We start from the raw sequence: 27,060 nt of genomic DNA, 5'->3' as shown, positions 1-27,060 counted from the left end.
GCTTCATATGTTTTGTATTGCAAACCAACCAGGCTCGGGCCCTTCTCTCTTCAATAGTCTTATTGCAGCAGATCCGGAGAATCACAGACAGAAAGCAATGACGTCCTTAGAATGGGTCCATATTATTTCCATTGCACTTGGGACAATTTTCCTCCTTCATATTTGCTGAGACAATATGGATCACCTGGGAACCCTGTACAGGTTTAGTACTCACGTATCGGCCTGGTCTGACCCTTTGGTATATCTGGTACATTCTATGCATGAAATATAATTCCTGGTATATATTGTGGCGCCTTATCTATAAATGTCCTAGTTCTGGACAAATAATAGTAGATAGAATAATAACTGTGTACTATATATCTTCCGGGGCTCTTATCAGGCGTGGTTGGTCTGCAGATTATCGGTGGCTGGAGATTATATTCACATTCCCTCTCATTATTCTGTTTAGTCTGAGCTTCACCAGCACGACTGCCATCCGGGTAAGTCACATACTGGATTACCATTGACTCCAATGTACTGTGTGTATGTAAGTACAAGTGTGGATAGATGAGAGTGCTCAATGTCAGGCAGCTGCATGGAAAGCTAATGGAATTCTATAGCATAAGAAACAGCCTGATTTATAGAGAGTAAAGCATTAATATTATTATTATCATCATCATCATCAATAATATGACTAATGTGTAATTGTATTGTATTTTAATTGAATATTATATATATATGGTAAATAAGACTTAGCATCTGTATCATATCTATAGCCGTGTTTCTAAGCTAAGGTCCTCTAAGCAGCCCCAAAACTAATATCATACACTGTGCCTAGTAAATATATAACATTAGGACAGTGCATGCACCCCCTATAGACATGGTGTGTCTCCATTGCAATACAGGTACCAAAGTTTCAGAACCTATAAGGTCATACTGTGATATTAAAGAGGACCTTCCACCACCTTCACCAACTTCATTGTTTCATAGCTGCTGCTCCACTGATTCCGGCGCAGTTGGAATTTTTTCTCTAGCCCCCACCGTTCCTGAGCAATCAGTACTGTTAGTTTCAGCACCCCATAGGTTAGTCAGACTCCCTACTGTCTTGGATGGGGCAGAGCAGACAGTAGGGAGCATACATAATATATTGGGTGCTAAACCGTACAGATATGATTGCTCAGGGATGGTGAGGGCTAGAGAAAAAATTCCAACTGTGCCAGAATCAGTGGAGGGAGAGCTATTGAAGGATGGAAAGAGTTGGAGTTGGTGGAGGTGGTGGAAGGTCCCCTTTAATAGGGCATTAAAAGGGGCATTTTATTGGAATTTTTTTTTCCTCCTTTCTTTTGAGGACCCGACACATTTCTGCTTTACATAGTCAACGCTTTGATGTTTACAAGAACCGTGTAATGCTTCATCTTCCCTCTGGGGGCGCTGCTGGGAAATTGAAAACTTGTTGGCAGGTTATCATCAGGGACCTTTATTATACACAAAGGATTGTCCAACGTGGACCACTCCTATAATAAGTACTAGTCGTATTCTTCGTGATGTGTGATTCTATGTTATTATTTAGTAAATTTCTGCTTTGTGTTCAGGTTCTTCATAGTCCAGCTGTCGGTGTAGTCTCAAAATGAGATCCCTGCTCACTATCGCTCTCCTCTGGCTGCTGACTGGAATTACTGCTCAGATCTGTGAGTCGAGTGCTCGTTTTATATTGGGCTGATATTAGAAGGATATGGAGGTGGATTAGGTATCTTGTATCATTAACAGCGCCACTCTTATTGATGGGTTGGTCTGGTACTGCAGCTCAGCCTTATTCCCCTGAGCATCACATGCAACCAATAGACGAAAATTGTGCAGTTTCCATGAATTTTTTCTTAAAACCTGGATGACCCTTTCATTTTGGACCATCATGTTTTGGTCAGACCAGGTTACTGCAGATAAGATACCATACACTTGAATGAGAGCTCCGCTGCAGAGACTTGGCTGTCTTCTTCCTCCTCCATTCTGCTTGCAATGCCGACTCAATCCAGCTAATTGATGGGGTTTGGGGTGGTAGACTCCCATCGATTTCATACCGATGACCAAAAAATGTCTTTAATATCATATAGTTTGAGATTGTCTAGTGGCATACAATTAGGATTGGTTATTAGTGTACAATTGGGATTGGCTGGTGGTATAAAATGTGTTGTACAGTTGGAATTGGTTTGTGGTGTACAGTTGGCATTGGACAGAAGTGGACAGTTGCGATTGGTTGGTGGTGTACAATTGGGATTAGACAAACGTGGACAGTTGGGATTGGTTGGTGGTGTACTGTAGGAATTGGTTGGTGGTGTACAATTGGGATTGAACAAAGATGGACTGTTGGGATTGGACAGATGTGAACAGTTGGGATTGGGTAGTGGTGTACAATTGGGATTGGACAAACGTGGACAGTTGGGATTGGTTGGTGGTGTACAATTGGGATTGGACAAACGTGGACAGTTGGGTATGGTTGGTGGTGTACAATTGGGATTGGACAAAGGTGGACAGTTGGGATTGGCTGGTGGTGTACAATTGGGATTGGACAAACGTAGACAGTTGGGTTTGGTTGGTGGTGTACAATTGGTATTGGAAAAAGGTGGACAGTTGGGTTTGGTTGGTGGTGTACAATTGGGATTGGACAAAGGTGGACACTTGGGATTGGACAAATGTGAACAGTTGGGATTGGTTGGTGGTGTACAATTGGGATTGGACAAAGGTGGACAGTTGGGTTTGGTTGGTGGTGTACAATTGGGATTGGACAAACGTGGACAGTTGGGTTTGGTTGGTGGTGTACAATTGGGATTGGACAAAGGTGGACACTTGGGATTGGACAAATGTGAACAGTTGGGATTGGGTAGTGGTGTACAATTGGGATTGGACAAACGTGGACAGTTGGGATTGGTTGGTGGTGTACAATTGGGATTGGACAAACGTGGACAGTTGGGTATGGTTGGTGGTGTACAATTGGGATTGGACAAAGGTGGACAGTTGGGATTGGCTGGTGGTGTACAATTGGGATTGGACAAACGTAGACAGTTGGGTTTGGTTGGTGGTGTACAATTGGGATTGGACAAACGTGGACAGTTGGGTTTGGTTGGTGGTGTACAATTGGGATTGGACAAAGGTGGACACTTGGGATTGGACAAATGTGAACAGTTGGGATTGGTTGGTGGTGTACAATTGGGATTGGACAAAGGTGGACAGTTGGGTTTGGTTGGTGGTGTACAATTGGGATTGGACAAACGTGGACAGTTGGGTTTGGTTGGTGGTGTACAATTGGGATTGGACAAAGGTGGACACTTGGGATTGGACAAATGTGAACAGTTGGGATTGGTTGGTGATGGACAATTGGGATTGGACAAATGTGGACAGTTGGGTTTGGTTGGTGGTGTACAATTGGGATTGGACAAACGTGGACAGTTGGGTTTGGTTGGTGGTGTATAATTGGGATTGGACAATGGTGGATAGTTGGGATTGGACAGATGTGAACAGTTGGGATTGGTTGGTGGTGTACAATTGGGATTGGACAAAGGTGGACAGTTGGGATTGGCTGGTGGTGTACAATTGGGATTGGACAACGGTGGATAGTTGGGATTGGACAGATGTGAACAGTTGGGATTGGTTGGTGGTGTACAATTGGGATTGGACAAAGGTGGACAGTTGGGATTAGCTGGTGGTGCATAATTGGTATTGGACAAAGGTGGACAGTTGGGATTGGTTGGTGGTGAAAAGTTGGGCATGGTTGCTCGTGTACTGCTTAAATTGGATGGGGCGTACAGTTGAGATAGGACAGTTGGAATTAGTTGGTGGTGGAAATTGGCTGGTTGTGCTTAGTTGGGATTATTTGGTGGTGTAAACTTGGATTTGGTTGGTAGCCTACAGTTGGGATTGGCTGGTGAATTACAGGGATTGGTATTTTGATGTTCATTATAAGCAAAATATAAGTCAACATACTGAAAATGAAAAACTGAAATGATCTTCTTCCCTCACATTTTCTTTCTTCATGTGATCCACAGACAAAAATGTTGCCCTTCGAGGCCGGGCCGCTCAGTCGTCTATCCTCAGTAACTCCGGCTACCTTGCTGACGCTATCCATGCCGTTGATGGAAACTTTAACTCCATTTTTAGTTATGGATCATGTTCCAGCACTGATAGCGATGACTCAGCCTGGTGGAAGGTGGATCTACTGGAGCCTCATAGGATCTCTCACGTAACTATCACGAACAGAGGAGACTGCTGCGGAGAGCTCCTGAATGGTGGATTTATACTTGTGGGAAACTTGCCTGAAAATAATGGAAATAACAACCCCAGGTGATTGGTCTTTATTTCTTTAGATCACTATTATACCCCAAATTGGGTGTAAACCTCAGGAGAACCCTATTATGTTATTATACGATGGGTGATAGGGTTGGGAGTGAATGTTTTTAGAGTTTTTGATCTCTGTTTTTCTTCTTCTTTTTAGGTGTGCCCAGATTACCGACATGAAGACCGGCTCCACCCAAACCTTCTATTGTTACGGGATGGTCGGCCAGTTAGTTAACATCATCTTACCCGGCTTAGGTAGACCTGTTCAGCTCTGTGAAGTTCAGATCTTTGGAGTTCCTGTGGCCGCCTATCCATAACCCAACTAGGAAAAATCTTACAGATTGGAAGAGGATGAGAAATTTAATAAAGTAATAAAATACAACTTTATACGTCTTGGATTCGATTATTTTATACAGCCTCTAGATCTGTCCTATCTACAGCATATCTAGATCTTCTATGGTCCACTTGTTTCAGTTCTTTCTTACCTTCCAGTGGTGGACACTGACATCAGGGGTCTTGGGCTCTCAATGTCAATCTGATGCATCAAAAGCTCAACAGATGTTGTCTTGTATTACAAGGGCCATGGCATCACATGACTAATGTCTAATACCTAGAGATGTCCAAAACTCTGAAGATGTATGGGTGTGTATATACCCCTTCCCACCCAGCTTTAATCCTGGATGTGAAGAACATCAGGAGGGAAGTCTACCTAGATCTTGCCATGGTCTTCCTCTTCCCCATGTATGACCTGAAGCACAAATCGCCTTCAGATAAGTAACAGGGATTATTGTATGTTCAGTCCATGAAAAACCAACACAATACTCTTTGCCGCCAGGTTTCACAATCTCATAGTTTTTTTACCATTCCATACAGTAGACAATGAGTATTTTGTCTGTCTATGAGTGAAACGTTTTATCAGGAGGGAAACAGCTTTCACAAATATTACACTTGGCAGAGAGTCAACTCTTACTGGTAGGTAGTGAATTCAGATGAGGAGGTGTAAGACGTCTATGCTTGTTACTGACAAATTAATAAAGATTATAATACATAAGAGCATGAGGTTGATGCTCTCAATGGTGACATAGGAAATATTAACATTTGTGTTTCACTCTTGAGGATCTTCTTCCACTCTTGAGGACTTTCTTCCATTCTTGAGGTTCTTCTTCCACTCTGAAGGTCCTTCTTCCACTTTTGAGGACCTTAATTCGCTCTGGGGAACCTTCTTCCACTCCGGAGGACCATATTTCAGTCTTGAGGGCCTTCTTCCACTTTGGGGACCCCTTTGTCCATTCTGGAAGACATTCTTCCACTCTGGGGAACCTTCTTCCACAATAGAGGAGCATATTTCACTCGAGGACCTTCTTCCACTTTGGGAATCCCTTCTTCCACTCTGGAAGACATTCTTCCACTCTGGGGAACCTTCTTCCACTATGGAGGAGCATATTTCACTTTTGAGGACCTTCTTCCACTTTGGGGACCCCTTCTTCCACTCTGGAAGACATTCTTGCACTCTGGGAAACCTTATTCCACCCTGGAGGAGCATATTTCACTCTTGAGGACCTTCTTCTACTCTAGGGAACCTTCTTCCACTCCAGAGGACCATATTTCACTCTTGAGGAGCTTCTTCCATTCTTGAGGACCTTCTTCAACTCTGGAGGACCTTCTTCCACTCTTGAGGACCTTCTTCCACTCTGGAGGACCTGCTGTATAACTTTACTGGGTGCCACCATTTTGGAGATGTGATGGATCTGGTGAAATCTACTTGTAGTAACATCTATCATAATCTCTTGGTCTTCTCTTGCTTCATCCTGACATTGTCCATTTTTGTGAGTGGTTCTTGTGTCTCTCCTTTACATGTATATGTTTGACCATCCATGAGCAAGACTCTTATCTCCTCCCATGTGGTCTGTCTTCTGATGGACCTCAGCATGGATCTCCATCACCTAGCCTTACTCAGTCTTCAGCGTGTGGACTGACCACCAATTCCAATAGTAATACATGAGAGAACACACCCATGTAGGACAGGGTCAGCAGGACACATCCTCGGGTAATCAAAAACATTCACTATCAGTCTTCATCATGGGTTATTTTACACCAATGTCATTTGTTATTATCTATGTCCCAGTTCTCAATAAACTGTTAGACTTCTCCTCAATCCTGGGTTTTCTTAAAGGGGTTGTCCTGGATTTAAGTTTGTATGGCGTATCCTTAGGATAAACCATAAATATGTGACCGGTAGGGACGCCTGGGTGCATTCAATAGGCTCTAAAATGTCATGACAATGGATCATTGCCCCAAGATCTTGCAACTGGGGATGGTGATTCTGTTAAAAGTGATAGGGTTATGCACCAATGGTCTTTGGGTGATTCTCTACCACTTCACCAAGTCATCTAAAGAGTTAATGCTAATAGTCACTGATTTTGGGCATTAGCACTGGGTCTCCTCTGTGTAAAATAGCGGAGACCCCACAGCTATGGCGCCCGCTCATCTCCTGGGTAGGCTCCATGCTTAAAGTTTCAACATCCTCTGTACTGTTATGGCGGATGTGGGAAGGGGTTAATAAGTAACCTGTGGTCCTCCACTGCTGAGAGGTCCTCCTTATTAAAGAAAACCCCTCCATTCACTCAATGTATCATACAACTAGGGATGAACTTAGGATGGGGGCCCTAAAACTGCTCGACACCACCATAATTCTAACCAACTTCAACAGGACGTCCATGTGATCAAACTAGACCCCACTATGGTGCTGGGCTTTGACAAGTACTAAAGAAGGGCTGGAGTTTGTTACCCTTATGATGCCCCCATACACCCCCATATTTGCTCCTCTGGAAGGGGGAGCCTTGTACAGGTTTTGCTACCCAATATGGAGTCCAACAAGTGCTGGCCCTGATCTCTCCGAGTGCTCCATACTATCTGCATGACCCACCTGTATGGTAAATATAACCTTTGTATGTCATATACTTGCCGGTGCATATGGTGCCGCACATCGTGCTCTTAGCTGTAGTCGGCGTCACTTCTTCTGTTCCTGATTTATAGACCATTTATGATCTGAAGGGAAAAAAAATTGAGCAAATAGTTTTAGATAAGATTTATTATATTGTGTAATATACAGTATATCTCCAGCGCTCTTATCAGTTATTCACCATCTTATCCGTGGCTGGAGATTATATTCACATTACCTATCATTGTTCTGTATAATACCGCCAGTCATTGAAAAAGTGCAACACGAGAACATGTAGGAGCTCGAGAGACCGCATGATGCGCGGAAGTGTGCAGGTAAGTCACATACTGGGTTATCATTGACTCCATTGTATCTCTACTATCTGTATGTAACACTTAATGTCAGTCTACTGCATGGAAAGCTAATGTGATTCTGTCTTATAGAGTACTGTGCAAAAGTTATAGGCATTAGAGATGAGCGAACGGTGTTCGATTGAATTGATATTCAATCGAATATCAGGCCGTTCGAGGTGTTTGATTCCAATCGAACACCAGGTGGCAAACTCACTAAAAATTTGATTCCCCTCCCACCTTCCCTGGCGCATTTTTTGCACCAATAACTGCGCAGGGGAGGTGGGACAGGAACTACGACAACGGAGGCAGTGAAAAAAAAACAAAAAAAGGAATTGGCTGGCGGAAACGAATAACCTCCAATTTAGACGAATGGTGGATTTACCAGTCGACTAATTTGGGACTGTGAACTATGTGACTGTGAGACAGGGACAGATGTACAGGCAGGGTTAGCTAGGGATTACCTTTATTTAAGGGGGAATGTTACTCACCCAGCTCTTTGGGGCTCTATCTGGTCGGGATCCCTGTCAGCTTGCAATATGCACGAGCTGACTGTTTCCCATAGGAATGCATTGACCAGGGTTGATTGGCCCGAATGCTGTACACTGGTCTAAATGAAACCTTTGGTTTTGGTTCTTTTCTATGAACACATGAGCACTGCTTTGATATTTATGCTTTTTGTTTTTTTGTTTGTCTATCGGTAATGTAAAATTAATTATTTTTTAATAGTTTATTTATTTATGATTTTTTTCCTTCTTATTTGTTTCAGATATTATTGTTTGTTATGAACGTGTCCTTTGGAATCCTTCAATCAAGATTCTTATTTTATTTTATTTTTTATTTCACTCTACTTAATTGTATGTTATTTAGTGTTGGGTGTAGTATGGTATCACTATCTGTTGACTAACTAGTAGTCCTGTTATGGGTCATCATATATATGTATGTGTTCACTATACACAGTATCATAATATTATTATTACTGGGTGATTTATGTATACATTTAAACGTCTTTATATACTTGTCACTTGTCTTTCACATTATTAAACAACATCATTTATATTCATCTAATTATTAGCACTATACACGGCACATTTCCTTGGCTTTTGTGCTGTTTTTGTTATATGATATGTTCCACCTTTTTATAAATATTTATAATAACATTCACTTTTTATATCCTGTCATACAGAATACACATTTTTAGCTTGTAATTTATATATTTAATTTGATTGAATACTTCCATTGCTTTCATCTACTACACAATCCACTATCCCCCTAGTTTAGAGTCATTGGAGTCCTCTGGATTAGTCCATATGAATTGTAGAATACATTGCAGTTGGGTGAGTGCGCATGCCTGGTGGGCGCTCACAGACACATGCCCAAGCCGAAACATCGCGATACTATGGTCACATGACCACGCTACTTCGGCTTCCCGGTCATGTGATCTGTCTGCGCGTCAATACGCGCATGCGCCGTTATTCACCCGCGGCTTACACTCGCAATGAGTTTACGAACAACAGCTGTGACTATGTTTCCATTGGACCCCAACATGATATGCCGGCATATAAATAGAGAACTTATATGTCTCCTCCTCCTCCTCCTGACGAAGGCTCTCTGCGCCGAAACGCGCGTCGGGGTTTTGGGTGGTGGGTGCCCGTCCCTGGTGATCTGCTTACAACTTTCCTTATGGGTGAGTGTTCACACTATTATATCTAAATGTATATGTATCTGCTTCTCAATATGGTTTGGTTACTGGGCCTTTGAGGGCAATGTTTGTGCCGCTCTTTGTGTGTAGGAAGTAGGATACATTTATACAGGACCTATCATTTTGGTAATGTAATTCTCATTGACCATTTTAATGTATGAATACAAACATTAGTGTTTACAAATAGGTCCTATACGGTTGTATTTGATAGGCAGTAATACTCACCTATGTCAGTTTGACTACATGATATGAGTATATTCTGTACTATAGATGATCTAATACCTGTGTAGGGAAACTAGAAGTATCTACAGGGACTGCAATTTGTTGTGGCATCCCACTACATCCATTTGTGTATATGTACATTGTTTCTTTGACATTGTCCTATCTTTTGTATGTGGTAAATTATTAACAATAAAGATTTTTTGAGATTTTTATTAGTATATTGCATATATTTTGTTGTTATATACATATATCAGATGTCATACTTACCTTTTTTGTGGTTTCTATCTATATGGTAATGTGTCAGACGTCACGTGGTCTGGGATATTACCATATAGGCCCAAAGCCTGTGCTAGCAGTAACATATAGGCCCAAAGCCTGTGGTAGCAGTAACAGCCTGTTACCATACAGGCCCAAAGCCTGTGCTAGCAGTAACAGGCTATTACTACTAGCACAGGCTTCGGGCCTATATGGTAATATCCCTCCCTCACACTATACCTCTTTATTACATCGGACCAGCAGGGATACTAGCATAGACATCTTTATTGTATTAGACCAGCAGGGATCGTAGCATTGACCTCTTTTTTTGTAATAGACCACCAGGGATACTAGCATAGACCTCATTGAAACCCTAGACCACCAGGGATAGTGTCATTCAGCACAGTAATACTCAGCAGATGATCTGATCACCAAAGTGTGGCGTTTAATAATTGACACAAATCACTAGAGCGATCTTTTCTCTATTATATAAACCGTCGGTCTTATACAATGATTAATCTTCCTGTACATTAGACTGCTGACCAATCCGCTCCAGTGACCGCTCGGGGTGGGGGACACAGGGATATATAATAGAGAATCCCCCCATTGGGGATACAGCTGGTGACCATTCATACAGTAAGGTAAGATCTCTATTACATATCAGTTATCACACAATGTAGTATGGGGGAGGGGGAGACCTTGGAGCCACATTGTCTGGATGTAGCAGAGCCGGGCGCTGACATAGTCTGTATCTATAGATGTAGCAGTGTTATTAGTGTTATCCATCATGTGTCCATCTATGAGCCGGTGTCTTCCACTATCTCAGGTACTGGTCCATTTACATTGGAAGTGATGATACGTCCACCATAGAGCCCCCAGTGTGGGACATAGGGGCGGGTTTATTATGACCAGCGTTTCATACAGGTCCCGACTTGCTCAGGGATTGTCTGATAAGTGAAGGGGCTTCGGCGTCTTCAAGAAACGTCCGCACCCCTGTGCCCCAGAATGGAGATCTGTGCAGGTTAGGACTTGGTGTATAAGTGACACTGAAGAACTGGGGTACAAGGTCTAATCAATCTGCCCCATTGTTATCAGGGGGCACATTACAGGCATTGTCTGGATCAGAGGACACAGTGGGGGCATTTCCTAAATAAGGGATGCAAGGTGGGCTACAGCAAGGCTATGTGCATGCGTACCACCTATTCACTTAAATGGGAGCCAACTTTGGATTCGGCCATCCACCAAGTGAATCTAACAGCCTTGGATATCAGGATTGGTGGGGGTCTCAGTGGTGGCGGCAGATCAATATACATGGAGGACGCTCCCTATAAGATGCAGCATAAGCCATCCCTTTAAGATAAATATCTCCTGTTATAGGCAAGGTAGCGCCATCTATAGGTGAACGAACAGGTTGCAAATTTTACAAATTTTCCAAAAGTTTTGGGTTCCGGGTTGTGTCAATACAGAGACTTATCCTCCATCCTCAGGATCAGGGATATGTCTCACATCACTGGGGATCTGACAATTGGGACCTTCACTGATCAGGAGGACGAGGGACTGACAAGTAATGAAGTACTAGAATGCTTGTGTGAGTATTCACTGCTATGGCGGTGTTGCGGAAACACATTGTGATATGAGATGTGGCAAGTGACAAAGTCGGCTCTGCTACATTTGGTTTAGCAGCGATGAATGTATTACATATATACTAGGAGGAGACATGTCACTATAATGGTTGTATCTCCTGCAGGATGAAGTTTCTGCTCCTCATTGTACTCATCTGGATGGTGTCTGATGGCACCACTGCAGGTTCAGTATATAGCACATATGATATACTATAACCCGGGGTGGGGTCCATGTTTTTAGAGCCCTCCATTGTGCCTCCTGTCACCTAGAGCGTCCCCCATATTAAAGTTCCTCTTTTATTCATATCCCTCTCATAAGATAGTGTCCCCCTCAATGACCCCATGCAGGATAATGACTCCATAAAGCTTAACATCCCCCTTAGTGCCCCCATAACATGTAACTGGTGTAGCCTTCCTGTTCTACCTGGTTCATGTTTAACAACCAGGTCGGCATAAATGGGGAGACTCGAGTATAACACACGGGCAAAACCTCCTGGAATTGCGGAGTCATTGCCTGGGTTCTGTATTAGGGTAGGGGGTCTGGAGTGGTCTAATCTGGGGGTCTATATGTATTGTGTGATCTGTCACGGATTCATCCCCGGATTCTAGAATGTAAGTGCAGTTTAGATTATATACAACCCCCACGTCTAGGTTAATAGTATAGATGGGTGAGTGGTCCAAGCCTTTGTTTCATTTCAGGGTCCCAGATTCATTTTGAGTCAAACAAATTCGAATAGAACTGGAAATGAAATGATTATACCATGCTGACTCTTCAGACCCCAGAGTACAGTATGTGGAGACCCAGGGGAGGTGTAAAAAATAAAAACATTCATACTCACCTTCTGTTACCTCTTTTGGACCTCCAAGTGGCCTCCATTGCTCCCTGGTGATATCAGGCCCCGGGGTCGACACTGAGGTCTGTCATGTTGAGCCAAATCCCCAATTGTTCGACTTACGATTTGGGATATTTGGGCCGCCGGGATCGGAAAAAATCGGTTCGGCCATCTCTAATGAGGAATGATGAATAAACGGTTCTTTATTTTTCTATTTTTGTAGGATGTTGTAGAAGTCACAACGGGGAGAATAACCAATGTGAGTAAATATGAAAAAACGTTATATATTTCCATCCACGTGTGGTCGGTAGACTCATCTGAGTCACTGGAAATACGAATAACATTCGTGAAGATTCCTTGTCCGCCCTACATTGGCTGAGGAGTCCAGTCCTTGAGCCTCCGATCTTGACTCAGTTGGGGATAGGAAGTTCTGTTTGGGAGTTGTGTTTGGGACTTTGTTTTTTGTCTACGTCATTGGTCTCACAAGTTGCGTTCTACGGCCAGAGATTCTCAGTGATGTTGGTCTGACCCTTTATACGGTAGGTCTCGATGGTGTCCTTGAACCGTTTTCTGTGGCCACCTTGTGTTCTTTAGCCTCAGGTCAGCTGAGAGTATAGAACTTGTCTTAGAAGATATGAGGTGGACATCCTGATGTAGTAAGTTGTAGCTTTGACACTAGTAGTCTACGCCTTGGTAAGGAAACGTCTGCCAACAGCACTGGTGGAAACTCTTCAGCGTCTTCAGATGTTTCTCCACCAGTGGTTACTCCTAGGGGCTCAGTTACTAGGTCTAGAATACCTTGGCTTTCAAAAAATTGAGTCCTAGGCTTAGTGATTGAATTTTCTCTGCAGAGTGGGCAAAATGGCGCAGTTTTTGGCATATTGGAGGTCAATAGCTGTTGTCTGGGTCACTTCATCTTGCGGCAATGTAGGTTGAAGAGTCTTAAGTCAATCTCAATGCCACAAGGAGAGCAATCGGAGATCAGTAGCAGAATAATGTGACAGTAGATGTAAAAGAGTCAGTACACAGCCTGACTTTACCTTGGTGTGGAAGGAGGATCTGATTCTGTCTCATTGTAATGGGCAAGGTGTGGCCCGTGATCTCTGTGCACCTCTTAAGAATTGCAGATCTCACCTACATTTGCATCGGCAGGGGTCAGGCCTTCACATCGAGCATAGAAGCATTCTTGACTTTGGACATTGCAGAGCTCTCATGTTAAATATGCACATACTTGTGGTCGTGTTCACCTATAGAGAGGAACGAACCAGGCCCAAAAAATCACCCTCTTTGAATTCTGTGGTTTTTCCATATCAGGACATAATAACAAACTATCTGGTCCTCAGCAGGTCTTAAGATTAGGTAAATACAACCGGACAACAACACAAGACAAATTACACCAAGTCATTATTGATTTAACAAAAACTAGACCAAATTGCAGAAACCATACGTGGAGGTTTACGTAGACCTTACTGCTCCCATAGGAATTGAGAAGGTCTATAGCAGTCAGATTCTGCCACTCAATTGTCCTCGATTAAGTGATCATCATCCGGTGTGATAACCTTATAAAAGCAGAACTTTTGGCAGTTTGCTGGTCTGGAGAATGCAGACGTGTTAACATAACACCAAGGAGGAAAGATATCAGCAATGATCTTAGAGAAGCAGATGTTGCTGCCCACCAATCTCCATGAATCTGGGAAGGGTGATGAGGTCATATCCGTACAATATGAAGTTTATTCTATAGTAAGAAAGATTATTTACAAGAACTCTTCCCAGGTTCTCCTCGTACCCAGTCCCTGTAGTAATAAAGGGGCGCCCTCTACATTTAGAGGAGAGAAGGATTGAACAGAATCATAGAAGGGGGCTCTTGACTAAATGGAACTTTGTAGCAGACAAAGCTGTCATGGAACTCAACATAAGAAGTTGTAGAAGACCCTGGGTGACGGGAGTTACTAGATGACTGGAGATGGTTTGTTAGTCCAGGGTTTAGAGATTTCACTTTAGGTACAAATAAAAGTAAAGCAAAGTAAGTTACCCAGTATTCCCAAGTAGATACATCTTATAGAATGTAACTACAGGTGACCTGTTCACCATTTGTGTTTGGTCTTCTCTCCATAGACAGGAACGTTGCACTTCAAGGTCGAGCTACTCAGTCTACCATTTTAAGGGACACTGTGCATCATGTGGGATATTTGGCAATGGCAATTAATGCAATAGATGGAAACCAGGACACAAACTACTTCCATGGCTCCTGTACACACACACAATCGGAGCTGTCTCCCTGGTGGAGGGTGGACCTGCTGAGGTCTTATAGGATTGGCCACATCACCATCACCAACAGAGGTGACTGCTGCGGAAACAGACTGAACGGTGCCGAAATCCTTGTAGGAGACTCCTTGGCCAACAATGGGAACAACAATCCAAGGTGAGTGTGAGCCCTACATATAGTGATTTATAATTACATATCAGGTACATATAGATCCTACAATGTATATACCATGGTGAAACATCTGACCACTATGGGACGTCAGCAGACTGCAAGAACATACTAAGCGAGGCTTGACATGAGATGAGAGAATAGATGTCCCGAGGTTTATATCGAGAGGTCTGACTGGTCATTCACAAGTAATTATGATTGATAGTATTACACACACACACACGCACACACACACACATGTAGCCATACAGCGCCAGGTTTGGATTAGCTGATCAAGGCCGAAAGAGAAACTCAAATGTTGTAAAATGTTAATAGCTATACAAAAGGTCTCCACGTTGCCCAATTTGTACTACATTCTGTCATCTCTCATGTTTGACCAAGGAACTAAAATCGAAGGTCCACCAATACCGGAGGAGGTCCATCAATACGGGGGGGAGGTCCACTAATATGTTGGGAGGTCCACCAATACAGGGGGAGGTCCACCAATACGGGGGAAGGTCCACCAATACGGGGGAAGGTCCATCAATATGGGGGAGGTCCACCAATACGGAGGAAGGTCCACCAATATGGAGGAAGGTCCACCAATATGGAGGAAGGTCCACCAATTCGGGAGGAGGTCCATCAATAAGGGGGGAGGTCCTCCAATACTGGGGGAGGTTCACCAATACAGGGGGAGGTCCCCCAATACAGGGGGAGGTCCATCAATACAGGAGGAGGTCTACTAATATGCGGGAAGTTCCATCAATATGGCAAAAAGTCCACCAATACAGGGGGAGGTCCACCAATACAGGAGGAGGTCCACCAATACAGGGGGAGGTCCACCAATATGGAGGAAGGTCCACCAATGCGGGAGGAGGTCCATCAATACGGGGGGAGGTCCACCAATACGGGGGAAGGTCCATCAATACAGGGGGAGGTCTACTAATATGGGGAAAGTTCCATCAATATGGGGGAAAGTCCACCAATATTGTTGCCTTCATGGATCTAAAGAAAGATCTGTAGGAGTCCAGACCCATTGCACTCCTGTAAATATTTATGCATATATAGCGGAGGACAATAACCTATTATTTCTCCTGCCACAGGTGTGCGGTGGTGACAACAATTTCAGATGGAGGGACACAAACATTTTTATGTAATGACATGATTGGGAGATACGTCAATGTCGTTTTGCCTGGAAAACAAGGCAGTCTTGAGCTGTGTGAAGTTCAGGTCTTTGGAGCAGATCTACTGGATGACAACTCGTGCTGACTATCAGAAGATAAAAATAATAGTCAGAACAATAATAATGAAACATAGAGGACTGGTGGCAGAAAAGAACCACACGGTCCATCTAGAATAATGCAATGATGTATAACCATAATATATAAAATACTGTGCCCCATCCTGTGTAACTGAAGGAGATCAGTAAATAAAAGCATCTATAGATACAATGTTTGTGCACTTCCTTCCTTTCTGGATTCATGGTCTACAGTCTCCTGAAATAAAGTTGTCCACCTATAGTCAATGTCTAACTCTTTAACAGGCCTTGCAACACGACTGGAGATATAAACCAAACCAAGAGAGTTCTCCATAGGAAAATGGATCCTACTGCAATCAGATCTTCTGAGGTTCTTGGTCTTCACCTGGACAGTTTAAGGTGCTTTGACAACTAGAGAGACCACCAGAGCAAGTACAGGGAGTCTTATACACCCCACAACACCTATGGTACCTATAAAGTCCTCTTATCTAGCCAACCAAGCAAATCACACCATACTAACGAAAGGTGTGCGAACCTATCAAGATTATTTTTGTGTTAAAGTTTGGGGGCTTGGGTGTCTAATTAATTTCAGGTTGAACAAGTTTGGTAGAAACCACACCTTAAATTGGCTAACAAAAAATAGTTCTCACTTTCAAAGGGGTTGGAGATTTGGAGCAACTCATGTACATGGTAGGGCTGTATCTATAAACCATAAATATATGACACTGTCAGGGCTCCTAGGAACCTATCTATAAAACATAGTGTAGAACACTGTCAGGACTCCTAGGAACCTATCTATAAAACATAGTGTAGAATACTCTTAGGACTCCTAGGAACCTATCTATAAAACATAGTGTAGAATACTCTTAGGACTCCTAGGAACCTATCTATAAAACATAGTGTAGAATACTGTCAGGGCTCCTAGGAACCTATCTATAAAACATAGTATAGAACACTCTATCCTAGGAACCTATCTATAAAACCTAGTGTAGAATACTCCTAGGGTGTTGACTCATAGTTTGCCTATGTAACTGATTATCGTACTATCACAGGCCTCAGTAGTACTTCCGACACATGACATCACCAGGAGAGTACCGGACGCTGCAAGGAGACCCAAGAGAGATAAAATAAGGCAGGTATGATTTTTTTTGTCAACTCCCCTGGGCTTTTATTCACAGAAAAGTAAAAACAACTGTCACACAACCATTAGAAAACAATGAGTGTATTCACATGGCCAGTTTTTGACAGACAGAAAAAATGGGTAGTTATAGAAATGGACATGTCCAAGTCCTGGAGATATTTCAGTGCTGTGAGTTACTGCTATAATATGGGGAAGACAACTGCTACAGATGAAGTCCAGTGTTGGCTATTCTGTACACAATCTGTGTCATTACCATGCAGTGCAAAAGTTTTAGGCAACAATATTTGGTGTCCGTGTCCTCTTTGGCTTCAAAACTGCATAGCAAAAAATGTCCAACTGCTAGGACCCCCACTAATACTGAAAATGGTATAGTCTATGGTCTTGTTTCTTGCTGGATGAGCTGGATTTTCTATCACTACCATTTTGTGGTTTACCCAAATTTTTATTCCATTTTTGGAGACAATGGAAAGTAGCCCAGTTCGTGGGACCGGTGGGGGTCTCAGTGGTCAGACCACCATTGATTAGACCAATGGATAAAGATGATAGACCAATGGATAAAGATGTTTAATAACATTTATTAACATCTTTTATTGAGGTCACGTGATGTACAGGATGTGCTCGCTTACTCAGTGACCGGTCACACACACATTTCCCATAACTCCGAGTAACCTAGAAATAAAGTTACTCATTGTTCCTTGCAAGACGACGAATTGTCAGGAAATCTCATTAAATATTAACCTCTGGCGCTGGCTTAATTTTACTAAACAAGTCCATAAGTGCGAATTCTGTACCTACTTCTACATTGGGATCTATTTCTAAGATAATTTTGTTTTGTCTTTTTGTCTCTTTCTAGCTCTGACTTGACCCTCAGGAACAGAACCAAAATCATAATATATATAATGCACAGGAACCAAGCTCATGAAACATACAACACAATGTCCAGGTTCAATATGTATATATTGCTTATATACAGCAGCAGAACCAAGCTCATAGCTTATATACAGCACCAGAACCGAGCTCATAGCATATACAGTATACAGCACCAGAAGCAAGCTCATAGCTTATATATATATAGCACCAGAACCAAGCTCATAGCATATATACAGCACCAGAACCAAGCTCATAGAATATACAGTATACAGCACCAGAACTAAGCTCATAGCTTATATACAGCACCAGAACCGAGCTCATAGCATATGCAGTATACAGCACCAGAAGCAAGCTCATAGCTTATATATATAGCACCAGAACCAAGCTCATAGCATATATACAGCACCAGAACCAAGCTCATAGAATATACAGTATACAGCACCAGAACTAAGCTCATAGCTTATATACAGCACCAGAACCAAGCTCATAGCATATATACAGCACAGGAACCAAGCATATAATATAAATACGGCACCAGAACCAAACTCATAATATATATATACAGCATCAGAACCAGATTCATAATATATATTCAGCACCAGAACCAAACTCATAATATATATGCAGCATCAGAACCAAATTCATAATATATATACAGCACCAGAACCAAGCTTATTTTATATATATATATATATATATATATATATATATATATATATATATATGTATGTATATACAGCACCAGAACCAAACTCATAATATATATGTAGCACCAGAACCAAGCTTATAATATATATACAGTACCAGAACCAAGCATCTAATATAAATACAGCACTAGAACCAAACTCATAATATATATACAGCACCAGAACCAAGCTCATAATATATATACAGCACCAGAACCAAGCTTATTATATATATATATATGTATATATATATATATGTGTATATACAGCACCAGAACCAAGCATCTAATATAAATACAGCACCAGAACCAACCTCTTAATATATATCTACAGCACCAGAACCAAGCATCTAATATAAAATGTAACCTTTATTCACTTATTAGAATAAGGACAAAGATGGCAAACCAAATCATCCTGTACAGACACAACGATTTACACGTTTCAGAGCACATGGCTCCTTAGTCATTGCGTACTGAGCTGTATCACTACCACCTGCTTAAAAACAAAAGACCATAACGTCCTTGTGATTAACTCTAAATTACCAAATATTGATTACCTTTTGTAAACCAACTATAATAGAATGTGAATCTGGGTTACAATGTAATGCACCGAACTGTTTTATGACTGAAAAAAAAACTCTACAAAGTTACCGCCACTAGGTGTCTCCCTTCTTGCTAATTTACTGTTCACTCACGGTTACTAGGGAAGATCTGTCTTCAGAAACCAGCAAGCTCAATAAGACAACACAAAGAGTGGGGGGGGAGAGGGAAATGAAAATGTTCTCCTTGTATTTTGAGCCCCTCGCCTCCGAGTGATCTTACTCTTCCCCGGAGATGTCTCTAAATATTTAAGACATTATTGTTATAATTTGTCTCCGCTGGGTCTTGAAACTCGGATCTCTGGTTTACAAGACAACGACATAGGTGAGAATTACTAGAGGAAGGATTTGTCAGCCTCAAAGCTTCAATAGCAATGTTCTTCTTTACTGCTTGTTGTGAAGATCAGACTTTGATAAATCCCAGGTCTTCAAACAGTGTTGCAATGATCTCCGAGATTCAGACTTATGGGTGCAGTTCTATTAAGAGTGGCATTACATAGGGCTTAATAAAGGCGCAGTCATATACAGTCAGATACCTTGGAGTTGCAATGGAGATCTGCAACACTTAGGAACTGGCATAGAATCCAGTATAACATAGTATAACAGAAAACTAGTGTAAGTTATCACATGTATTGGGCCGAGGTGTCCTTGCCCCATCCTACTCCAAACCTTGCCCCAGCCACATTTACACAATGTGATCAGCAGGGTGCAGAATGTGGGTTGGGTCCAGGTTTGGTGCTTGTGCCCAATATTCAATATCATCCCACTGTCCTATAGGGATTGATAAATTCTTCATTTAGTATGAAAATTGCCACAGTATTGTGTAAACGTGTGGGTGTTCCTGTAACTTTAGGGGCCGAATTTCGTAAACAGGGGCCAAAGTTTATTACAAAGTTTAGAATTTTTTTATTGTATAATGATTACATTTCGCTCGCCAATATCTGCTGGCCAATCCGCTTCACTGACTACTCGGGGTAAAGGTCACACAGGGATATATAATAGAGAATCTCCCCGACCGGTGATACAGCTGGTGACCATTCATACAGGAAGGTAAGATCTCACACAATATACATAGTATGGGGGAGGGGGAGACATTGGAGCCACATTGTCTGGATGTAGAAGAGCTGGGAGCTGACATAGTCTGTATCTATAGATGTAGCAGTGTTATTAGTGTTATTATCTGTCATCCACTGTCATGAAATGGTTAATAACACCACGTCCTTCCTGAGCTAGACATGTCACTATAATGGTTGTATCTCCTGCAGGATGAAGCTTCTGCTCCTCATTGTCCTCCTCTGGATTGTGTCTGATGGCGCTCCTACAGGTTCACTAACTTCTCTACTTATACCTTATAATAATGTCTGTTTGGTTTACATGGTCTGATCTGGGGGGGGTCTATATTTATTTAGGGCTCCGGTCTGGGGTCTCTTATAGTTCCCGAGATACAATCTGGGGGTCTCTATTTATTTTGTGGCTAGTTTAGTATCTATTTGTATAGAGTTAGTCTGGGGTCTGTATTTGTTGAGTGGTCAGTCTTGCATTTGAGCTCCTATTGGGGTGTTCTGGTGGGCCATATATACTATACATTTTACTACATATCAGTCAAAAAAGGTGAATTGAATGTCTAAAAATAGTCATTGCTAACGCGTTTCAAGATGATAAGCTTCTTACTCATAGCGTTGTCTATCCTACAACATGTGAACGTTTTAATGGGCGTGGTTTGTAATGGGCGTATTTTATAATGGGTGTGGTTTGTAATGGGGGTGGTTTATAATGGGTGTGGTCTGTAATGGGTGTGGTTTATAATGGGGGTGGTTTATAATGGGTGTGGTCTGTAATGGGTGTGGTTTATAATGGGGGTGGTTTATAATGGGTGTGGTTTGTAATGGGGGTGGTTTATAATGGGTGTGGTTTATAATGGGTGTGGTCTGTAATGGGTGTGGTTTATAATAGGGGTGGTTTATAATAGGGGTGGTTTATAATAGGTGTGGTTTATAATGGGGGTGGTTTATAATGGGTGTGGTTTATAATGGGTGTGGTTTATAATGGGGTGGTTTGTAATGGGTGTGTTTTATAATGGGGGTGGTTTATAATGGGAGTGGTTTATAATGGGTGTGGTTTATATTGGGCGTGGTTTATAATGGGTGTGGTTTATAATGGGGGTGGTTTGTAATGGGTGTGTTTTATAATGGGGGTGGTTTATAATGGGAGTGATTTATAATGGGTGTGGTTTATAATGGGTGTGGTTTATATTGGGCGTGGTTTATAATGGGGGTGGCTTATAATGGGTGTGGTTTATAATGGGGGTGGTTTGTAATGGGTGTGTTTTATAGTGGGGGTGGTTTATAATGGGAGTGGTTTATAATGGGTGTGGTTTATAATGGGGTGTGTTTTGTAATGGGTGTGTTTTATAATGGGGGTGGTTTATAATGGGAGTGGTTTATAATGGGTGTGGTTTATAATGGTTGTGGTTTATAATGGGTGTGGTTTATAATGGGCGTGGTTTGTAATGGGTGTGACCTGTGATGGGTGTGGTTTATAATGGGCGTGGTTTGTAATGAGTGTGGTTTATAATGGGTGTGGTTTATATTGAGCGTGGTTTATAATGGGTGTGGGAAAGATGTATCAAAAACTAAATATAAATACAATAATATATAATAATTTTTTCGTATATATATATATATATATATATATATATATATATATATATATATATTTATATTATTTTATTCCTGCAAGGGTTTATTACCGATTGGTTTATTCAGCGCTACATTATGATGGTATTTGGTTATAAAGTTCCCATAGTGTACGACAGATATTATGTTATGAGTAAGAGGCTTATGGTCTTGAAACGCGTGAGCGACTATTTTATAGACATTCATGGATGGGGGTGTTACTTACCTTTTCCTGTTCAGTTGCAGGAAGAGTCATCACGGATTTTGAAGATTCTCGTCTGAACCTGGAAAACCCAGAACTAGACGTCTCCTCGCTTGCAAGAAGTAAACGTAAGTTACCGGCTTTCGAGAACATCGAGTTGTCTTCTGTCTGTCCAGGTTGTATACAGTCACTGGTTACCTCTGTAGGACATGTGGCGCACACTTGAACCCTGTTGGGTGGAGATAGCTAGGACCACTGGAGGAAAATTTGGTTACACCATTTTTATTTTACCATTTATGACCCAAGATGGTCTTGAGTTGATGCCCATGATGGATATTGTCAGGAGACAAGTGAGGGGAGAGAAGAGGAGACGATCTAAGGTAGAATGAGTGAGAGCAAGGGGGAGATGACGGGGCCCCAATCATAACTAAACAAATAATAAAGGGGTTGTCCAGGGTCAACAAAAATGGGAATGATGAAGGAAAAGTATGTTAAGTTAAATTTCTCAATAAACCTGAATTTTGGACCTGATTCTCTTTCTCCTGAGATCTGGTCCAGATAGGATGAATAAACTGTCCTGCATGTTGTTTTCTTTTAGGAAGCCATGGAAGTACAGGCAGAGAACATCAATGTAAATATACTTTTCAATTTTTTAATAACTTAATGCAAACTGCATTACCAGAATTTACCACTAGAATAAAGTACCATAGGGTTGTTGTAAAGACTGGCGTTCTGCATGTCAAGCTTAATAAAGTTCTTGACTGGCACATTCTTAGCTCCAGACTCATGTATCAGAAGTGATATCTATACCTGTCAGGAACTGGAGTAGATGTCAGGCAGGCTTTTAACGTTTGTCAAGCCAGGGTGTCTCCGTTCCGATCTTCCTTGATATCTACTCTGTTCTGCCCACTTTGTTAAAAAGGGGTGAGTAGGGCGCAGATGGAATAATGTGTTGCATCTTTTGTGGAAGAATGGGCCGCGCGTCAGATACCCCACATTTACACCCATCCATTCCAGAAAAGTGGCGTATATAAGTTAGTAAATTCCCCCCATTGTGTCATAAGAAAACAGTGTCCATGCGCATGAGCATTACAAAGTTATTCTCTGATAGAAATAAGAGACATATACCAAAGGAGTAATATCTGGATGGGTCCTCAAGGCCAAAATGAGTTGGGTCCTCAAGGTCAAAATGAGTTGGATCCTCAAGGCCAAAATGAGTTGGGTCCTCAAGGCCAAAATGAGTTGGGTCCTCAAGGCCAAAATGAGTTGGGTCCTCAAGGTCAAAATGAGTTGGGTCCTCAAGGCCAAAATGAGTTGGGTCCTCAAGGTCAAAATGAGTTGGGTCCTCAAGGCCAAAATTAGTTGGGTCCTCAAGGCCAAAATGAATTGGGTCCTCAAGGCCAAAATTAGTTGGGATCTCAAGGCCAAAATTAATTGGGTCCTCAAGGCCAAAATGAATTGAGTCCTCAAGGTCAAAATTAGTTGGGTCCTCAAGGCCAAAATGAATTGGGTCCTCAAGGCCAAAATTAGTTGGGTCTTCAAGGCCAAATTCAATTGGGTCCTCAAGGCCAAAATTAATTGGGTCCTCAAGGGATATCCAAAGAAATGCAAATTAACACTATTTTACTTGACTTCTAAGGGCAAGACCCTAACTTCTAAGGGCAAGACCACTTGACAGTTGTCCCTCCTGAGCACTCTCTTACTGAGCTTCATCAAATACCTACTGGACACCAGTACTCTGGAGACAGACCAGTTATCTGGAGACGGACCAGTTATCCATTTCCAACTGAACACCAAGGGTAGATATAAGTAAAGTTATACTCACCTTGTTTCACCTCTCTTGGGCATCTTTGCAGCACCCAGTAGACCCCTAGCATCCTCTTCAAACCTCTCCAGGCTCTGACAGATATTGCATACCTCTTATGACCGTAGAGGCCCAGTTATAGGCCTTGTCGGTGAGCCAAGAGCCCAGAGGAGGTCTGAAGAAGATGTTGGGATTGTCAAATGCCCAGGAGAGTTGAGGCAAGGTGAGTGTAACTGTTATTTTTACTCACCTCCCATGGGCCTACACTTATTATACTTGGTGGTCTGAGTATGTTTTATACGTGATGGCCTCAAAAGTTTTGGTTTGGAGTCAAGCCTAAAAACTTTGGGTTGAATTTGTCCAAATCGGTTTGCTCACCACTAGTCAGTACAGAGATCTCTGCCAAGTTCTCCTCATACCCAGAGCTGTATCGGTAACAGTGAGACATCTCTATGTTTAGAGTAGGGGAGGATACTACTCAACCATAGAAGGGGATTCTGGACTGGAAGAGCTTTGACACTACAGAACTTCTTACCAGAAGACGGTGTCATGGGGAATTCACTCACAGTTGAATGGGAGGCTGGATTCCAGGACTTACTAGATCACTGGAGATGGGTTGTTGATCCAGAGTTATTTGAACAGAAGTAATGTAAGTTACACACAATCCAATGTAGATTCGACTTGTAGAATGCAGATATGTCTAACTTGTTTACCATTTATGTTCGATAGACAGGAACGTTGCACTTGGAGGTCGAGCTACTCAGTCTACCATTTTAAGAGACAGCGTGTATCATACGGGCTATATGGCATCGGCAATGAATGCAATAGATGGAAACCAGAACTCAAATTACCATCATGGATCATGTTCTCACACACACGATGACTTATCTCCCTGGTGGAGGGTGGATTTGCTGAAGTCTTACAGAATTGGCCACATCAGCATCACCAACAGAGGTGACTGCTGCGGAAACAGACTGAGAGGTGCCATAATCCTTGTAGGCAACTCACTGGCCAACAATGGGAACGACAATCCAAGGTGAGCCTGACCCTCTAGATACACCCCAATACATATGGGTCATGTAACCTATATATGAACATCTGACCACTATAGGAAGTCATCTGGTTCACCATATTTATCTCAAGTCTATGGTCAGCTTCAGTCTATGATCTTCAGTGAGGTTAGGAGCCAACATTTTATTTTTCTGTTCTCGGATTTTGTGTTCAGTACTGTGATGTAATAGTCATAGGGCAGATTTTTTGGATGGGGACAAATCCAAGAGATGATTTCTAGTTATCTAGTGGCTTAGGATAAGGAGATAAGCGGTTAACAATGGTATTTGGCAGCAGGTTACTCTCCTGGCAGTGATACAAATAGTTCTCCATGAGAGGTGACTGAACAATTCGTAAGAAACCAAATTCGTTAAGCCCTTCCTGGGCTCCTTCGGGGTCCTCATTGGTTGTGTTCTGGTCTCTTTCGGCTGCCTGGGTGAAGTCATGGTCTTTGTGGGACCATTGAGACCTGTGATTGGACCTCATTGGTCAAGTGGGGTTCGCCAACATCATGAGGATTGCATTAAAGTGGCCCATCCCATGTGATCACAGGCCTCGGAGGTCTCCAGAGGCTCACAACATCATCCAGGAGGCCAGAAGATGACTTGCAAGAACCCATAGACATCATTGGATGCCACATGGAAGCCCAGGAGGGGTGAGTATGGGTGTTTATTTTATCTATAGATGTAAGGGATACTAACCTCTTACTTTTCCTGTTACAGGTGTGCGGTGGTGACAACAATTCTAGATGGAGAGACTCAGACCTTCCAATGTAATGATATGGTTGGGAGATACGTCAATATCTATTTGCCTGGAAAACAAGACTATCTTCAGCTGTGTGAAGTTGAGGTCTATGGGGCGAATCTGGTGCATGAAAATAAAAATCATGACAGCAATAATAATCAAAACACTGAAATCTGAGGGCAGAGGAAGCCCCCATGGTCCATCTAGTATAATGTACCAATGTACGATCATTACATATACGGGTCTTTTATATCTCTGTAACTGAAAGGTATCCAGAAATAAAGTCAATTCCTTTCGTTCCGGATCTATGGTCTATGGTCTGCGGCTTCTCCTTGGGGAATGGTCCAGAACATTCGTAGGGAGTTGTATTGGCCAGACAATGGCCTCTGGGAAGAAGGATTAGCCCATGTGCTGAAGAAATAAAGCTGTCTATGAAGCGCCACCTATAGTCAATGTCCGACTCTTTAACAGGACTTGCAACAAGACTAGGGATATAAACCAAACCAAGAGACCCTGCTGCAAACAGATGGTTTTGGGTTCTTGCTCCTCATCTTCTCAGTGATTACTTCCCCCTTCTTTGTCCGAATTGTGACCCTAAGATTTACGTAAAGGTTTAGGCTAGGGCTGAGCCGATCTTGAGATTTCAGGATCGATTTTAAAATCCGATTTCCGATCAGTGATCGAGCAAATCCGATCTTTCCCGACCCCGATCGCTCATCCCTAACTGTATATTATATAGACAGTAGGATTGAGACGATCTTGAGATTTCAAAATCTGATTTCCGATTATTTTACAGCCGATCCCGATCGTGAAATTTTCTTGATCGCTGATCGGGATCCGATCTTTCCCGATCCCGATCGCTCAACCCTAGTTTTGGCTGAATATTTGGTAAAGATTTTTCTTATCTAATGGATAAAGATCAGAATAGATTTCTCATCAAGACTTTTGACAATGTAATCCTGCCGGGCTAACTGCAAACCTCGCCATACTATCCCGGCTTCTCCCCACTGTCATATATATGCCTCTGCTGCCTCTGACTTCCTGCACCGGCCACCCATAGACCGCATACGTTCCCTTGCTGCAAAGGTGTGCCTTCTTCATTCTATCTGACGACCTGTGTATTTCCCCTGGATTGTTATTTGCCTTTGTTCCTACAACCTTCGGTTTTCTGTTTATCCGTTTCTGACCCCAGATTGTTCCTGACCTGGAGAACTGCATCTCACTCCGTCTCTGCATCGAATCACATTTTTTGAATAAAATGGCCACTATACATGTTAGGACAAGGGGCAGGGAACTCTGGGAATTCGGGATTACCCATAATGCCAAGTGTGCAGCTATGCAGCAGCCCGGCGCCCCGGTGATGTCACCGCCCTATAAAAACCAGTGGCC

At 42.4% G+C, this 27,060-nt stretch overlaps 2 protein-coding genes across 2 annotated transcripts; both read left to right on the top strand.

The window, feature by feature from the left end:
• The first annotated feature begins 408 nt into the window (after positions 1–408).
• Positions 409–15,912, top strand: LOC142198659 (uncharacterized). Its single transcript, XM_075269687.1, has 8 exons — positions 409–479; positions 1,572–1,667; positions 4,017–4,311; positions 4,463–4,619; positions 5,881–6,044; positions 11,523–11,581; positions 14,346–14,652; positions 15,747–15,912. The coding sequence occupies exons 2-8, from the start codon at positions 1,607–1,609 to the stop codon at positions 15,910–15,912; spliced, it is 1,209 nt and encodes a 402-aa protein (XP_075125788.1). The 5' UTR covers positions 409–479; positions 1,572–1,606.
• Positions 15,913–20,462: 4,550 nt separating this feature from the next.
• LOC142198658 (fucolectin-4-like) lies at positions 20,463–25,848 on the top strand. The gene is made up of 3 exons (XM_075269686.1): positions 20,463–20,520; positions 24,607–24,913; positions 25,650–25,848. The coding sequence occupies exons 1-3, from the start codon at positions 20,463–20,465 to the stop codon at positions 25,846–25,848; spliced, it is 564 nt and encodes a 187-aa protein (XP_075125787.1).
• Positions 25,849–27,060: the final 1,212 nt, after the last annotated feature.

Source organism: Leptodactylus fuscus, chromosome 3 (genome assembly GCF_031893055.1).
Source record: "Leptodactylus fuscus isolate aLepFus1 chromosome 3, aLepFus1.hap2, whole genome shotgun sequence".
Classification (NCBI taxonomy): Eukaryota; Metazoa; Chordata; class Amphibia; order Anura; family Leptodactylidae; genus Leptodactylus; species Leptodactylus fuscus.
The sequence above is the reverse complement of the archived record's forward strand: the minus strand, read 5'-3'. Positions and strand labels throughout refer to the sequence as shown.

What these genes read in the sequence shown, in the direction of transcription:
- LOC142198659 (XM_075269687.1), top strand. Translation starts at nt 1,607, where the DNA reads ATGAGATCCCTGCTCACTATCGCTCTCCTCTGGCTGCTGACTGGAATT. An exon ending in AATGGAAATAACAACCCCAG is followed by an intron (nt 4,312 to 4,462) that starts GTGATTGGTCTT and finishes TCTTCTTTTTAG; the next exon opens with GTGTGCCCAGATTACCGACA. An exon ending in GGTGCCACCATTTTGGAGAT is followed by an intron (nt 6,045 to 11,522) that starts GTGATGGATCTG and finishes TATCTCCTGCAG; the next exon opens with GATGAAGTTTCTGCTCCTCA.
- LOC142198658 (XM_075269686.1), top strand. Translation starts at nt 20,463, where the DNA reads ATGAAGCTTCTGCTCCTCATTGTCCTCCTCTGGATTGTGTCTGATGGC. An exon ending in GTCTGATGGCGCTCCTACAG is followed by an intron (nt 20,521 to 24,606) that starts GTTCACTAACTT and finishes TATGTTCGATAG; the next exon opens with ACAGGAACGTTGCACTTGGA. An exon ending in AATGGGAACGACAATCCAAG is followed by an intron (nt 24,914 to 25,649) that starts GTGAGCCTGACC and finishes TTCCTGTTACAG; the next exon opens with GTGTGCGGTGGTGACAACAA.